Genomic DNA, 16958 nt, shown 5'->3' with positions numbered 1-16958 from the left:
GGCCGAGCTAATATTAGGCTGGGGCTAATTAGGCTATTTTATCCTTCTAGATGAATCCTCTTGGAGCCTATTCAGTGCATAAATTTATTCAATATGAATCCACCAGTCAGAAAAGCAGCCACCACCCAGCTGTTCTCCTTAGCACTCCTCTGAACTGCATGAAGGTCTCATACCTTCAAGATGAACCAACTTTAACAACTGCAGCTCTGAAAATTTGTGCTTCACTACCCAAAATTTATTTGTACTTACATAGGGTAACAGAAGCACAAGGGAAAAATCAAAACCAGCTCTAACAAACAGGAAAACAACTCTGATATTACTTTTTTTTAAAATGGAAAAGAAACAGAAGACAGGAAAGAAAGTCATATGCCAATCCAATGTCATTTACCATGAATCCGGATTTTTCTTTTATAGCCTTGTTAGCAGCCTCTTTTGTTGTGAAACGTACAAAGCAATATCCCTGTGACAATGAAAAAGGAACTCAACTGAGTAGAACAATGATTCAATTAAAAAAAAAAAAAAAATAGAAGCACATATTGAAATGCATAAAGCAAATGCAGATAGAAAAGAATTAAAACCTTCGATTTGCCATTCTGATCTGTCATCATACGTACTTCTATGATTTCCCCACAAGTAGAGAATACCTGAAAATGAGAAAGCACAATCAACAAGTAGGACAAGTGTGTATATAAGAAAGTCTATCCCAATAAAAATGGACTATCAAATAGGTTGAATCTAGTCAGCAAAACCCTAACCAATTAAACTAACATCACTCTGGAGCAACTCAACTCAACTCATTCAAAGCTTATTAATTTTTATTTCTAAAGAAATAACACTATTTATCAAGTCTTTGAAGAAAAACAATTAGAACTAATTATCGTGATTCATGTAGTCAATTATTTTTTATTTTATAGGTAAATAAAGAAAAATAAAAAGGACCTAACAAAATAGTATTCTGACAATTTGGATTACATAGGCAAAAAATAGAAAATAAAAAACAAAAAATAAAGAAAGAAAATTGGGTAATGCCCACCCCCATATAGAAATATGGTGATAGAAGTCATCAAACATTTTATCACCCATGATATTCTAGACTAAAATCAAACACATCAAGATGGCAATATCTTCCACAAATAAAATGACAATAATTAAATAAAAACACAATCTGCTGTTCTTTATTGCAACATGTTTTGCCTTCCTTTTTTTTTTTTTTTTTTTGTGTGTGTTTCAAATTCACTAAACAAGCCTCATTTATTGAATGAGCAACTTTTCATTTAATTGAAAACAAGTATTCAAAATGAGCTTGAGCACATGATTGCTTTGATTAGGAAAAGTCCAAGTAAAGAAAGGCATTCATCAACTCCAATCCAATCGAACTTCTCAAGCCAGATGAATTACAGGTCATTTGATCTAAAATTGTACTTCTTCACAAGCAGAGGGCAGAGGGTAAATGTAACACCCGGTGGCACACATTTGATTCCTAAGTCCCTTCCCCAAACAAGTGGTTGTCAACTTATCATACGGAACAACTCTTTGAAGAATTCTGAAATTACTCTTTTACCCTTGATACCTTTAACAGGAGATTTTTTGTTTTATAGGTAAACAGAACAAAGTATATTAAAGGTGCTAACTGAAGGTGCACCAAAGTACACAGGTTGCATAAAAAGGGAGCCAGGAAAGCAACAAAAAACAAACGCCCCATCAAGACAAACCTAACCAATCTATAAAATCTACCATGGTTAGGGAGCCTCCATCAATGTACACCCTCACCCATTAAAAACAAAAAAAAAAAGATTACAAAGCAAAAAAAATAAAATAAAAATAAAAATAAAAATAAAACAAGGTTATGAACAGACACTTCTTTGCTCTCAAAAGATCTTTAATTCCTCTCCGTCTATAAAGTCCAAAAAATACACAACAAGATAACCCTCCAAACCGTCTTCCTCATTTTACCCACAAAGGAACCATGCTGCCCTAACAGAGTCTCTTCACCAACCAAGGCATCACCCACTCTACTCTAACCAAAGCAAATACAAAACTCCTTAAGTCTCGAGCTCAAGCACCATGAAGGAGAATGTGATTAATAGTCTCTTCCTCCATACAAAGAAAACATCAATTCACCGGGTGCTATCCTATTCTTTGCAACTAATCCAACATCTAAGGCTTTCCCCATGAAGCTTCCCATGCAAAATTAAAAAAAAAAAACAAACAAAAAAGAATAGGGCCAATGGGTTTCAAATAGCCTTAGATGGAAAAGTGGCTAACTTTGTCCTACTTTATAAAGGAGTAGGAATTGACTAGAAACTTCCCCTTCTTAGCATCCAACCAATCTAGCTTGTAGTCTTCATTCCTTCTCACCTCCTTTCCTTAAAGTCTTGAGAGAAACTCTTGAACCCTTTCCAACTCCCAATCATTCAAATTCCTTGAGAAACAGGATTCTAAATCCCTCCTTCTTCATGGGGGTCCCAAACATCCACCATCTAAACTTCCTTTGTCAAGGATATGAAAAATAATGAGGTAAAATATTCTCTTAGAGTTGAATCACCACACCAGATGTGATTCCAAAACATCACCCTTCTACCATTGCCCCCATTGTAAGAGGTTCTGCTACTACTGACGTCTCAACCACTCTTGATGGCCTTCCACAACCCAAATCAAATGACAATCCCTACTTTCCCTAGTACACCAGCCCCCCTCCTCCCCATACTTCCTAACAATAACCCTCTTCCAAAGTGACTCTTTAATAGAAGATAATGCAACAATATTTTTCTAAGAATACAAAATAACAAAAAAAAAAGGGCCAGCTTCAATAAAGTATTATAAATGGTTTAGTGACTTCAAATAACAATAGCACCTGCATAACAATGAGTTTGGGTAGCCGGCTGGTGGATTGCACCATAAATTGCTACCAGATCAAGAGCTTCCAAAAATACTAAGAAAACATCAGCACCATGCATTACATAGTCATATAGAAAACAAGGGGAGTTACCTTGAAAATGGAAACTATATAACGATCACTAAAAGAACAAAGGAAATGGAAAGAAATGGAAAAAAGAAGCAAAGAGAAAAAACCCCTATTCTTTTCAAAAAAATTATATTTTTTATATGATCATTTGTTTACTCTTCTCCTTTGCACAAGTAGCATCTACTTGGGGTCCTCCAACCCCTCCTTTTGAACCAATTAACCATCAATATTCTTTTTTTGTTTTTTTATCAAAAACAAAATATATATTGATAATAGTAAAGTTCAAGACAAGGATGAAAGGTCTTTCCCACAAAATACAAAATGTGAAATATCACATCTATAATGTTATAAACTTTAATCGAACAAATGTGAAATATCACAATAACCACTATACACAAGCACAATGTCTTCGTTGTGTCTCATGAAATTACGAGATCAATCAAAATATGCACCCAAACCCTCACACTAGGGTTGGGGATTGACTCTTATACCATTTGTAACAACTCACTTCCTCCCTTGTAGATATTTTTTGCTATTGCCTAATGCCACCATGTGTAAGCACCTATTAACCGAAGCCCCTAGCCTTTAAAACACGTCTATCCCTACCCAATGCGAAATATCACAATCACCCCCATGCATGCATAATGTCCTCATTATTTACCATGGAATTGTGGCACCAATCAGAACACTCAGTCCAACTCCCACATTAGAACTAAAGATAAGCTTTGATATCATTTGTAACAGTTTGCTCCCTCTCATATAAATATTATCCGCTTTGAGTCCAATGGATCTTCACAGCTTTAAAACGTGTCTACACAGTTAAAAAAAGTTCACTACATATATAGGACTAAGAGTGTTTTCCTCAATCCGATGTAAGATATCACAAGTACCTCCTATGCAAGGACCCACCATGTCAATATGGGATATCACAATCACACTCCATGCAAACATAACTTTCTTGTCATGTCCCATGGAATTATAGGGTCAAACAAACAAATACCCCTTATGAGGCCAAATAGAGTCTTACACAAAAGTCAAGAATCTACCCTGATATCATTTGCAATGACTTGCTCCCATCCGTGTAGATATTATCAACTTTGGGTTCAATGGACCCTCACGACTTTAAAACACATCTACACAATTAGGGTAAAGGGGAAAAGTTCCTAACACCGTATATGCAATGAACTTTTCTTAGCTATGTAGATGCATTTTAAAGTCATGAGGGTCCATTGAGTCTAGAGCAGTCAATACATACACAAGAACGTGCAAACCGTTACAAATGATATTAGAGTGGATTCCTATTTGGCCTTATAAAAGGTGTATATCTATTTGACCTCACAATTTTATGAGACACAACATGAGATGTTGTGCTTACATAAAAGGATAATTATGATATCTTACATTGGTACATGGAAAAGTTCCTAACACAATATATTTAGTAGTTTCCTCTTAACCACATAAACGCGTTTTAAATCCATGAGGATCCATTAGACCCAAACCGAACAATATCTACACAGGAGAAAGTGGACCATTACAAATGATACCAAGAGTTGATCCTTGACCCGACTATGGGAGTCTAAGTGAGTTCTCTAACAAGCCCTTCAATCCCATTGTACACAACAAAGACATCATGCTAGCATGAATGGGTGATATTTATTTTTTGATATTTTGCATTTCAACCATGTTTATTTATCACACCAAATTCAACTTATTTTTGCATCCACAATAGAGTCATCATATACTTAACCTCTACAAAAAGTTAATATATTTCTCTCTTCCATCATTTCTAATATAACAAATGAACATTTTATAAAAGGAAAGCTCCTAATAATGTTCTAACATATTTTTTCTTTGTTTATTATGATCTCTATTATTATCTACTATTCTTAATGTATTTTATAAATACAAACAAAAAACAAAGAACAGAAAAGTAAAGATGATAGCTTGACAACCAAGTGAAGCTTTGTGGGCTTACCATTCTTTTAGGCCCACAAAGGAAAGTCGTTTAAAATAAGATAGGGCTTCTTTCGGTCAGCCGCTCTCAGTAAACTGGTTCGAAGAGCAGCTCCAACCTGGCGAGATGGTTGTTGCAGCGGAGAGAAGTGAGAATGGAAGGGCTTCCTGTGCGGACGAGTGGTTGATGGCGGAAAATGCCAGGTATGCCACTCTTAAGCCTTTTGCGGTTTGCTTGTGGGGGGAACGGGTCTCTTCCTCATCTACGTTCTTGGGGGGAAAGGGGGTTGTGATGGCGATGGAGGAAAGGTGTGATATTGACACTGTGGTGAAGGAAAGTGAAGGGAGGTTAAACTTTACTCCATTGAGAGAGTGTCCGACGGAAGAAAGGGACGATCAGATGGGAGCGAGTATTTCTTTTTTGGTGGAAGAGGGGAGGGACGACAAGGCTGAGAAAGAAGATGATGACGAGGAGTCTTGGAGGTATAGTTGTCTGGCAAGATTTTGTTAGTGTTTGGGAATGCCTACGGAGGGCTTTGAAAGAGAGATCTTGAAACTCCTCAACAGAATAAGGGAAAGAAGGGATGTTTCTGAGAGGGTCACCGGAAAAAAGAGGAAAGGCCAGAAACTATCGAAATTTGACCGGGAGTTAAAGAAACTAGAGTGGTCGGTGAATTATGGTGGAATAAAAGGGGATCGGAGCCATCAAGAGGTTGTTAGACGAAACTAACAATCCTGTCATGGAATGTAAGGGGGGCAAACGATAGGGAAAAGAGAAAATTAATAAAGGAGGTGATTAAATCACAGAAGGTTGACTTAGTGTGTCTCCAGGAAACAAAAATCCAGGAGATGTCGAATGGTTTGGTCAAAAGCCTCGAGGTTGGAGGATGCTTGGAGTGGGGGGTTTTAAATTCCAGGTGAGCGGCTAGGGGGGTTTTTGGTGTTTTGGGATAACAGGGTATTGCAATCAGAGGAGATGGAGGTGGGCAAATTTACTGTTTCTTGCCGATTTAAGAACTGTGAGGATGGTTTCTGTTGGTGTTTCTCAGGAGTTTATGGGCCCACAATGAAAGCTGAGAGAAAAGAACTTTGGAGTGAGCTGGGGGCAATTAGAGGGATATGGAATGAACCTTGGTGCATAGTAGGAGATTTCAACATGATCACATTCCCCTCTGAGAGGAGCAAAGGGGGCCGATTGTCCCAGGAGATGAGGAGATTTTCAGAGGTGGTTGAGGAGCTAGATTTAAGGAACTTGCCTCTTCAAGGGGGGAGTTTCACGTGGTGTGGAGGTCTCAATAATCGATCCAAGTCAAAAATTGATCGATTCCTTATTTCTGAGGAGTGGGAATCTCATTTTCAGGGGGCGATCCAAACTGTTCTGACTAGGCCGGTTTCTGATCATGCCCCGGTTCTTCTGGATGGGGGAGGAATGAGGAGAGGACCCACACCTTTTAGATTTGAGAATATGTGGCTGAAAAGTGAGGGCTTTAAAGAGGTGTTAAAACAGTGGTGGGAGGGGATTCAAGTGAGCGGATCAGCTAGTTTCATCTTGACTGAAAAATTGAAGGCTTTAAAACCTTTGTTAAGAAGCTAGAATAAAGAGGTGTTTGGACAGATTGACTGCGAAAAGCAGAAAGCGTGGATTTTAATAGATTATTGGGACAAGGAAGAGAGGGGTCATTCTCTGTCAATGGAAGAAGAAGAGGCTAGGAAGGAGGCAAGGGAGTTATATAAGAAGTGGGCTTTATTGGAAGAAGTCTCATGGAGGCAAAAGTCTAGGGAAATCTGGCTGAAATAGGGGGGACAGAAACACCAAGTTTTTCCATAAAATGGCAAATGCTCACAGAAAGAGGAATCAGCTGAATAGAATAAAGGTGAATGGGAGGTGTTTAACTGAGGAAAGTGAAATCAAAGCGGAGATTGGCAAAAATTTTCAAGAGTTGTTGACAGATCCAGGTGACTAGAAGCCTAGTATAGATGGGTTAATTTTTGAAAGGCTAGAAATGGGGGATGTGGAGAGGCTAGAGAAGCCCTTTTAAGAGGAGGAGGTTTTTGAGGCGCTGGAAGACTGTTGTGGAGAAAAAGCACCAGGGCCGAATGGCTTCTCAATGGCCTTTTGGCAGTTTGCGTGGGACTTTGTGAAGGAGGAAGTTATGAATTTGTTTAGACAGTTTCATGAGATGGGGAAATTTGTAAGAAGCTTGAATGCAACTTTCTTAGTTTTGATTCCTAAGAAAGGGGGGGTTGAGGACTTGAAGGACTTTAGGCCAATAAGTTTGGTGGGAGGGCTTTACAAATGGTTGGCTAAGGTGTTGGCTAACAGGTTAAAAGGAGTGTTAGCCAAAGTGATATCTTTGTCTCAAAATGCTTTTGTGGAGGGGCGGCAGATTATGGACGCAGTTCTGATCGCAAATGAAGCAATAGATTCAATTTTGAAAATTAATAATGAGGCAATTTTATGCAAATTAGATATCAAGAAAGCCTATGATCATGTGGATTGGTCATTTCTATTAGCGGTGTTAGGGAAAATGGGATTTGGAGGAAGGTGGTGTAGTTGGATAAAGTGGTGTTTATCCACTGTCAGTTTTTCGGTCTCGATGAATGGCAGTCTAACGGGTTTTTTCCAGGGCTCAAGGGGCTTAAGGCAAGGAGACCCTCTTTCACCTTATCTATTCGTAATAGTGATGGAGGCTTTTAGCTGTTTGATGAAAATAGCAGTTGCTCAAGATTTTTTGACACCTTGTATTGTGCGGGGAAGAAGGGGTTCAGATTACACATTTATTGTTTGCTGATGACACGTTGGTGTTTTGTGAAGCTAAAGAGGATCAGTTGACACACTTGTGCTGGCTGTTAATGTGGTTTGAGGCTTTGTTAGGGTTAAAAGTGAATATGGAAAACAGTGAATTGATCCCAATTGATAGAGTTGAAAATGTGGGAGAGTTGGCGGATGAATATGGATATAAAGTGGGAAATTTGCCATCCACCTATTTAGGAATGCCTTTGGGTGCCCCTTTCAAATCTATCGGTGTATGGGATGGAATAGAGGAAAGATTCAGAAAGAGATTGGCTATGTGAAAGCGTCAATACATCTCAAAAGAAGGAGACATATCAGAAACTGATGGGAGAGAGAGAGAGAGGGAGTGAGAGAGCGAGGGGGCGTGAGGGCGAGTGAAGGCGCGTGCGACGGCGACAATGAGGAGTCCGGCGAGGCGAGTCGAAAGCGGTGCTTCTCGGTGGAATCTAAGACCTTCGAGCTTGTTCTCGATGAAAGGAAAGGAAGGCGTCAGATCCTCATCGTGGAGAGAAAGAGGGGGGTCTCGACATGGGTTCGCTTAGGGCTGGAAAGCTTAGGGTTTTTTAAGGAAGGGTTAATCCATTGTATACGTGACGAAGAAGAAGGGAAATGGGAGAAGGAGTGGAGAGAAAGAGGAAAGCGGTTTACCTTGGCTCGGGGCTCCAACAGCGCGGGTGGTTTTTTAAAGTTGGGGGTGGTTGATCTGGAGCGCAGAAGGTTCTGCATCTTCTTACCGAGAGGAAGGAGGGACAGAAAAGGTTGGACGGACATGGCGGAGATGATCTGTCAAATGGAAAAGCTGGCTGGAAGAAGAATGGAGATTCAGGAAGATCGGGCCGGCGGAAAAATCTCTCCGGTGAAGTCATACGCAGAAGCAGTCAAGCACTCCAACTGGAATGGCATAAATGCGATCAAGATGAAGGTCTCGAGGGAGGAGTTGGCTGGAAATTTACAGAAGTTGGAACACTGCCTTGTCGCGAGCTGGAAATCCAACAAAAAGCAAGAAGAAAATATGGAGAGGCTGGGGAGGCTTTGGGCGAGCTCGTGGGGCTTAAAAAGCAAGCTTGGGCTGGCCAAGCTGGAAAGAGGTAAGGTCTTGTTGGAGTTTGAAGATATAAAAGAGGCTCGCAGAGTGGCCTCATCGGGGAGCAGAGCAATAGGAGGAGTCCATTTGAGTTTAGACCGCTGGAACTCAAAGACGGGCTGCTGGGTAGAGGAGGAGACGATTCAGGAAGCCTGGCTTAAAATCTTTGGTCTGCCAATCTCGTTATGGAGTCCGAAGATATTGAAGAAAATAGGGGATGAATGTGGGGGATTTGTCGAAATTGATGAACGGACAAGGACGATGGGGGAGATTCAATGGGCTAGGATTCTGGTCAAGCTAAGAGGCGATATTAGACCGAGTATGTTAGAAATTCAGGTAGAGGAGGAGGTCTACTCCTTGTCGCTGTGGTGGGAAGTTAGACCCGTGGTGAGAAGGAGCTTTTCCGCGGTGGAAAGCACCAGGAGAACCAAGGACAGGGATGAGGTGCTTTTACGCGCGGAGAAGAGCGTGGGGAAGGATTCGAGAGGAGCGGGAACCGAGGGACTGCTCCTGCCAGACGATGGGAAGGCTTTGCAGGAGTATGGGCCGGACTTAGGGCCCGGGATCCAAGCCCATGGCCCGTCGTCTGGGAATTGGGATTACTCAAATGGTAAAATGGTTGGGTCGTCTTCTTATGGCCCAAATAAGTTTATTAAGGAGCAGGAGAAGGAAGGTGGGCTGGTTAAGCTTGATGGGCTTATGGGCCGAAAATTAAAAGGAAAGTCAAAGATGACCGAGGAGGCAGAGATAGGGCCATCTAACTGGGCTGCTGAGATGGGCTGCCCCTCTAGTGCAGAACTGGATGGTTGGGAAAGGGAGGGCCCAATTGCTGCCAAAGAGAAGGCTGGTCTTTTGGGCTGTGTCGTCTCCAAAATAGGATCCAGTCCAGAGGATCCATTGCTGTGTTGGGAGCTAGTTGAGATCAGAAGGGATCAGAGGGCTGAAGGTCTATCCTTGACTGACCGTGCGCTTAAAGAAGAAGCCAAGAGGTATGTCCTGAGTTCCAATCTTAAAGGAAACCGGGCTATGGGGGATTCTTCTTCTCTTTCTTCTAATTTTGATCGGGCTCTAGAGGGGGAGTCTTTTGATCATCCAGGGGGTTTAGAGGAGGAGTTATGGGGGGATAAGTCACTTGGCTAACAGTCTATGAGGGGAATGTCGAAAAAGAGAAGGGATCTTGGAAGTTGGGAGAGGCCAATAAAGTCCGAGGCAAGGCTAGGGGCAAGGAGGGGTATGCTGATGCATCAGGACCTCAAGTCAATGAAAATGAGAAAGAGGAACTATGGGAGGATGGCAGTTTAGCAAAATTTAGTGAATTTTTGGGATTCTCTACGGAGGGGTTGGAGAGGGAGATACTGAACTTTCTGACTAAAATCAGAAAGAGGAGGGAAAGATCCACAGTAAGGAGCTCTTGGAGAAAACCAAATTCGAAAGGGAACTAAAGAGGCTGGAATGCTCCGTCAATTACGAGGGGGGGAATAAACAGAAAGGTCATGTTCAGGGCAAGGGGGATCAGATGATAGTTGTCCAATGAAGCTGAAGATTATAAGTTGGAATGTGAGGGGAGCTAATGACAGCTCTAAGAGGAAAATTATTAAGAACTATATAAGGAGTCAGAGGGTGGATCTAATGTGTATTCAAGAAACCAAGATTCAGGAGATGTCGGAAGGCATTGTGAGAAGCCTGGGTACAGGAAGATTTTTAGACTGGAGAGTCCTTAATGCGGAGGGGGCTGCGGGTGGCATCTTGATTTGGTGGGACAAGAGGGTCTTGGATATATTGGATTGGGAGGAGGGCATTTTTACTCTGTCTTGTAGATTCAAGACTATTGAAAATGGGGCTACTTGGGTTTTTACGGGAGTGTATGGTCCTTTTACTAAAGCGGAAAGGGAAGGGCATGTGGGAGGAACTTGGGGCGATAAGAGGTCTTGGGACGATCCCTGGTGTCTTGGAGGGGACTTCAATGTTATTCTGTTTCAGCAAGAAAGGAGCAGTCAAGGTAGAATCAGTTCAGCCATGAGGAGATTTGCAGAGACGGTGGATGAATTAGAGCTGGTGGATTTGCCTTTGCAGGGGGGAGAGTTCACCTGGAATGGGGGTTTTAATAATCAGGCTTGGGCGAGGCTTGACAGATTTTAGTCTCCCAAAGCTGGTTAGACCAGTTTAATGGAGTCACTCAGATCAGGTTATCTCGTCCAATTTCTGACCATTTCCCAATCGTGTTAGAGGGGGTGGAATTAGTAGAGGCCCTACCCCGTTTAGATTTGAAAATATGTGGCTGAAGGTTGAGGGTTTAAGGACATGGTGAGATCATGGTGGCAGGAGATTGAGGTCAGGGGCAGCGCTAGCTTCAGATTGAATGTTAAAATGAAGGAAATTAAAAAGAATCTGAGAGTTTGGAACAAAGAGGTCTTTGGGAGGTTGGAGACCAATAAAGCTGCAGCATTAGAGCAAGTAAACCATTGGGATAGGGTGGAAAGTGAGAGAAACTTGACTGTGGAGGAAGCTGTCTTAAAAAAGGAAGCCAAGGACTCATTTAAGAAATGGGTGCTGTTGGAGGAAGCCCATTGGAGACAGCATTCAAGGGAGATTTGGTTAAGGGAGGGGGACAGAAATACGGGGTTCTTCCATAGAATGGCTAGTGCTCACCGAAGGAACAACACTATGGGCAGAATTAAGGTTAATGGGGAGTGGCTGATAGAGGAGCAGGAGGTGAGAGAAGGAGTTGTGAACTCGTTTCAGCAGGTGCTTTCTGAAGACATGGTATGGCAGGCGGATATTGGTAGCATCCAGGTGGATTGCATCAGCCAGCAAGAAGCAGAGAGTCTGGAAGTTCCATTTTCAGAGGGTGAGATCCATTCGGCTTTGATGGAGATGAATGGGGATAAAGCCCCAGGCCCGGATGGCTTTACTGTAGCCTTTTGGCAAAATGTATGGGAATTCACAAAAGAGGAGATCATGGAGATGTTTAAAGAGTTTTATGAACATAATGCCTCTGTTAGGAGCCTCACAACACTTTCTTGGTGTTGATCCCTAAGAAAAGCGGGGCGGAGGACCTGGGAGACTTTAGACCAATTAGCCTATTGGGGGGACTCTACAAACTTTTGGCTAAAGTCTTAGCTAATAGGCTCAAGAAGGTGATTGGTAAGGTGGTATCTGGCGCTCAGAATGCCTTTGTTATGGGAAGACAAATTTTGGATGCTTCCTTAATTGCTAATGAGGTGATAGATTCGTGGCAGAAGAGAAAGGAAAGGGTATTATCTGCAAATTGGATATAGAAAAAGCGTATGACAGTATTAATTGGAAATTCTTAATGAAGGTCTCCAAAAAATGGGCTTTGGGACCAAGTGGGTGGGATGGATGTGGAACTGTGTGTCTTCTGCTAAATTCTCTATTCTTATTAATGGAGTGCCAGCTGGGTTTTTCCCTAGCACTAGAGGGCTTCGTCAAGGGGATCCTTTATCCCCTTACCTCTTTGTTATGGGAATGGAGATTCTGGACGTCCTTATCAGGAGAGCGGTGGAGGGGGGATATCTAACAGGGTGCAATATTCGGGGGTGGTAGAAGATCTTCATTGAATATCTCTCATCTATTTTTTGCTGATGATACCATTGTGTTTTGTGAGGCGAGCAAAGCGCAAGTTTCTCATTTAAGTTGGCTTCTCTTTTGGTTTGAAGCGGCCTCGGGTCTTCGTATTAATCTAGCCAAAAGCGAAATCATTCCAGTTGGAGAAGTGGAGGAGATTCTTGAGTTGGCAGCTGAGTTAGGGTGTAGGGTGGGGTCTTTGCCCTCTCACTATTTGGGGCTCCCCTTAGGGGCCCCCAATAGGGCTTCTTCTATATGGGATGGAGTGGAGGAGAGGGTCAGGAGGAGACTTGCTCTTTGGAAAAGACAGTACATCTCCAAAGGGGGGAGGATCACTCTCATTAAAGTACTTTGGCTAGTATGCCAATCTACCAATGTCTATCTTCCGCATGCCCAAGGCCGTTGCTAAAAGAGTGGAGAAAACCCAAAGAGATTTCCTTTGGGGGGGTGGACACTTGGGAGGAAAAGTTCATCTAGTCAAGTGGGATGTGGTCTGTTCAGAAAAACTCAATGGTGGGCTAGGGTTAAGGAGAATAGCCACATTGAATAGAGCCTTGCTGGGCAAGTGGATTTGGAGGTTTGCTTGTGAAAAGGATAACCTTTGGAAACAAGTAATCTCTACGAAATATGGGCAAGAGGATCATGGATGGAGGCCTAAGAAGGTCAATGGGGCGGCGGGAGTAGGGGTTTGGAAGGAGATTATGAAAGAATCAGATTGGTGTTGGGAGAATTTGGCTTTTATAGTTGGGAAGGGTTCCAAAATTAAATTTTGGAAAGACAAATGGTGTACTGATACTCCGTTGTCCCAATGCTTCAACCATCTTTTTGTTCTAGCTGCGCATAGAGATGCCACGATTGAGGAAATGTGGGATCAAGATTCGGGCCATGGAGAGTGGAATCTTGTTTTTGAGAGGGACTTTAATGACTGGGAGTTGGACATGGTTGGTGATTTGCTCAATACTTTGAGGGGTCATAGGCCTGCATTGGGGGATGACTCTGTTAACTGGAGGCAAGGAAGGAATGGTTTTTTTCAGGGTTAAAGATGCTTATAGGCTGTTGGATAAACCTAATGCCACAGTGTTTCCCGCAAAGAAAATATGGGTGGATAGGGTGCCAACTAAAGTCTGCTTTTTTGCTTGGGAGGCCACTTGGGAGAAGGTGCTCACTCTGGATAGACTTCAGATTAGAGGGGTGCAACTACCAAATTGTTGTTTTTTGTGTGGCTGTGAAGAGAGAATGTAAATCATATTCTTTTACACTGTATAGTGACTAGAGTCCTTTGGGATATTATTTTTGGGTTGATAGATATCAAGTGGGTCCTACCAGAAACTGTAAAGGAGACTCTTATCTTCTGGAGGGGTTCATTTGTAGGGAAGAAAAGGAAAAAGATTTGGAAATCCATTCCGTTGTGTATTTTTTGGACGGTTTGGAAGGAGAGGAATAGATTAGCTTTTAGGGGGGGTGAGTTGAATATTCAGAGATTAAAGAATTCTTTTGCTTGTAACCTGTGGAACTGGGCCAAAGTGTATTTAGATGAGGAGTCTTTCTCCCTTATAGGTTTTTTGGAGTGGATAGCTTCCACTTGAGGGGAGGTAGTTCTTTCTGGTCCTTTTCCTTTTTGGGCTGTAGCCAGCTTGTATACTTCCTGTATGCTTTGTGGCGTTTAGCCTTTTTAATGAAATCCTTGCTTACTTATCAAAAAAAAAATACATCTCAAAAGAAGGAAGGATTACTTTAATTCGGAGTACTCTGTCCAACCTTCCGATCTATTTCATGTCCATCTTCCATTTACCTAGGGCGGTTAGGATGAGGTTGGAAAAAATACAAAGGGATTTTCTATGGGGAAGTGGCTCTCGAGCAAAAACCTCACTTAGTAAGGTGGCCGATAGTGTGTGAAGACAAAAGTAAAGGAGGCTTGGGGGTTAAGAGCCTTGGTTTGTTCAATAGGGCTCTCTTGGGCAAATGGTCTTAGCGCTTTGCTAACGAAAAAAAGGCCCTTTGGAATCAGGTGATCAAAAGGAAGTACGGGGAGGAAATTGGAGGATGGAGATCTTGTGAGATAAGGGAGGCTTATGGAGTTGGTTTGTGGAAAGCTATAAATAAGGTGGGACAGCTTGTAACCCCTTTTTTTGGCTTTGAGGTAAGGGATGGTAAGAATGTGAGGTTTTGGAAAGATAAGTGGTGTGGTACCAGCCCTTTAAGTGAGGCTTTCCCTTCACTTTTTGCATTAGCAACGTCAAAAGAGGCTTGGGTAAATGAAGTTTGGACAACCGAGGGGGATAGGAAGGGAAGTTGGACTCCTACTTTCAATAGGTCGTTTAATGATTGGGAGATGGAAGAAGTGGGAAGGTTACTTTGTTATTTGGAAGGGAAGATGGTGAGGGTGGATGAGGAGGACAGAGTGAGTTGGGTGAAATCAAAGGACGGGGTTTTTTTGGTAAAGTCCTTGTATAAGGCACTGCAGCCGGCTTCTTTAGCTTTGTTCCCTTCAAAGATCATTTGGAGGTCATGTGCTCAGCCCAAGATTAGCTTCTTTGTGTGGGAGGCTTCGTGGGGTAGAGTTTTGACACTGGATCGGTTGCAAAAGAGGGGTTGGGTTTTGGCAAATAGGTGTTTTCTTTGTCAAAAGTGTGGGGAGTCGATTGACCACCTTCTCCTTCATTGCGAAATAACAAGGGAGGTGTGGACTTTGTTCCTCTCTTTCTTTGGAGTTTCTTGGGTTTTTCCGCATTCGGTGAAGGAAACTCTCATAGGTTGGAGAGGCTCCTTTGTAGGCAAGAAGAGGAAGGTGGCGTGGCTTTTGGGGCCGTTATGCTTGTTTTGGGTTATTTGGAAGACTAGGAATTCAATTGCTTTTGAGGACGGTGTGTTGTCCATCCAAAAGCTGAAAATTTCTTTTGTGTATTTACTTTGGTCAGAAACCAAATTGTGGATAAAAGATAGGCCTTCGACCTTAATAGATTTTATTAAATGGGTGTGTATGCGTTAAGGGAGAGAGTTTTTTTGTGCTTTCTTAGTGGTTTGGGTTCTTTTGTAAGGGGGTGAGTTGTTCTTCTCTATATCTATTTGAGTCACTTCTTTAGCGCCTCTTTTGCAATACACATATTTTCTTACTGATCAAAAAAAATATATGATAGCTTGACAAGCTTACAACTTGCATCAGAGGATGTAAAACACCCTATTTATGCTATCTCCTAAAAACTTCACCAAAACATTAAAATTCTTGACAGATACCAACTATAATAAGCATGCGGGCTAATAACAATATTAACTATTACAAAATTTAAGGTTCAAATCATGTTAGAGCTATTGTTGGAGTACCAAATATGATTAGCATTTAACAACCTTGAAATTTCATGATATGAAAAAAAAAAAAAAAAGGATATCCTTGCATATTCAAAAGCCAATCTACAAAAAGCAACATGCATATTCACATTTCACTTTAATAAAATAAAAGTAAATTAAGAAAGTTGATTTCCATGTAAGTTCTTTTACATGAATTATAAAATGCAAACATGTAAACAATGACAAACCTCTCGAATATTGCTTTCAGTTATCGTACGAGACAAACCACCAACAAAAACCTCTGACCCCTTCACTGCATGCTCTTCTAGATCCAAGGAAGCATTGAATGAATCATTAATAGATTTAAAACTCCAAAATAGAGAGAGAGAGAGAGAGAGATGTACTGTTCTCTATTAAATTATTACCCGATAGATCATTAATCTGCAAGACAAAATTATTAACAAAGTTAACTAATTAAACCAAATGAGAAAAAAGTCAAATATAGAAAAGAAACTGTGAATAACAAGCACTTGGCTATCCACCAAAAAAAAAAACAGAAAGAAAACCATCAAGAACATAATAAGTCCTCAAAAGACAAAAACTAAGAAAGAGGAGGGATCATTTTCAACCTCTTTTGTGGGAGATGCAATAAAAATGGGTCATATTGTTGAAAACAAAACTAATATATTAGGATATTGTAGATATCCCATTTTTAGTTCTTGCTATTCATGTTGTTTATCAATTCTATATCCCAAATTAATTGATAATATATGAAGAAAATCAAGTGAACTTAAAGTAAAGAAATCACAACAATGATAGAATGCCAAACACAATGAACTAAGTCATATCTTAGTAAGATTGCCAAATAATCTTTAGGCCCCATATCACTTTAGATGAGGATTTAAAACCAATTATATATTAATCTATGCTATTTAATTAGTGAAGAGCCAGTTTGGCCCAGCCTCAAGCAATATCAAAATAGAAGAAATGGGGATATTGTGGTTATCAATAATCAATATAAATAAATAAATAAATAAAAAGAAGTTGGGAACTTGTAGCTAGAGAATGGAATAGAAATTGAAAATAAAAAAATAAAAGACCAAATATTTTTGTGAATGAAGGCCATTCTATGCAAGCCCAAATCCTCAAATATAACCCATATCCATTTATAAAAGTGACTTCTCATCCTCCAAATTATCAACTTACATTGTATAAATACTGAAATTAAAAGGTTTTAACAATTAAATCAGTAATTGGAAAGGTGTGAACATGACATAGTAACCAAGGAAATC

The 16958-nt window shown here is 41.0% G+C and overlaps 1 protein-coding gene across 2 annotated transcripts in view; it reads right to left on the bottom strand.

Annotated features, from left to right (window-relative positions):
* The window catches only part of LOC117930280 (polyadenylate-binding protein 7-like), a 52065-nt gene that overhangs the window by 23197 nt on the left and 11910 nt on the right, over positions 1-16958 (bottom strand). The window contains exons 2-5 of one of the 2 annotated variants that reach the window (XM_034850842.1): positions 16092-16107; positions 15915-15991; positions 579-644; positions 389-460 (exon numbers count right to left, since the gene is read on the bottom strand). In XM_034850842.1, the coding sequence (XP_034706733.1) occupies positions 389-460; positions 579-644; positions 15915-15991; positions 16092-16107 (231 nt within the window). The remainder of the gene's footprint in view (positions 1-388; positions 461-578; positions 645-15914; positions 15992-16091; positions 16108-16958) is intronic. The other variant, XM_034850843.1, reaches the window with a different exon arrangement.

The sequence above is a fragment of the Vitis riparia genome, chromosome 14, assembly GCF_004353265.1.
Source record: "Vitis riparia cultivar Riparia Gloire de Montpellier isolate 1030 chromosome 14, EGFV_Vit.rip_1.0, whole genome shotgun sequence".
Lineage (NCBI taxonomy): Eukaryota > Viridiplantae > Streptophyta > Magnoliopsida > Vitales > Vitaceae > Vitis > Vitis riparia.
The sequence above is the reverse complement of the archived record's forward strand: the minus strand, read 5'-3'. Positions and strand labels throughout refer to the sequence as shown.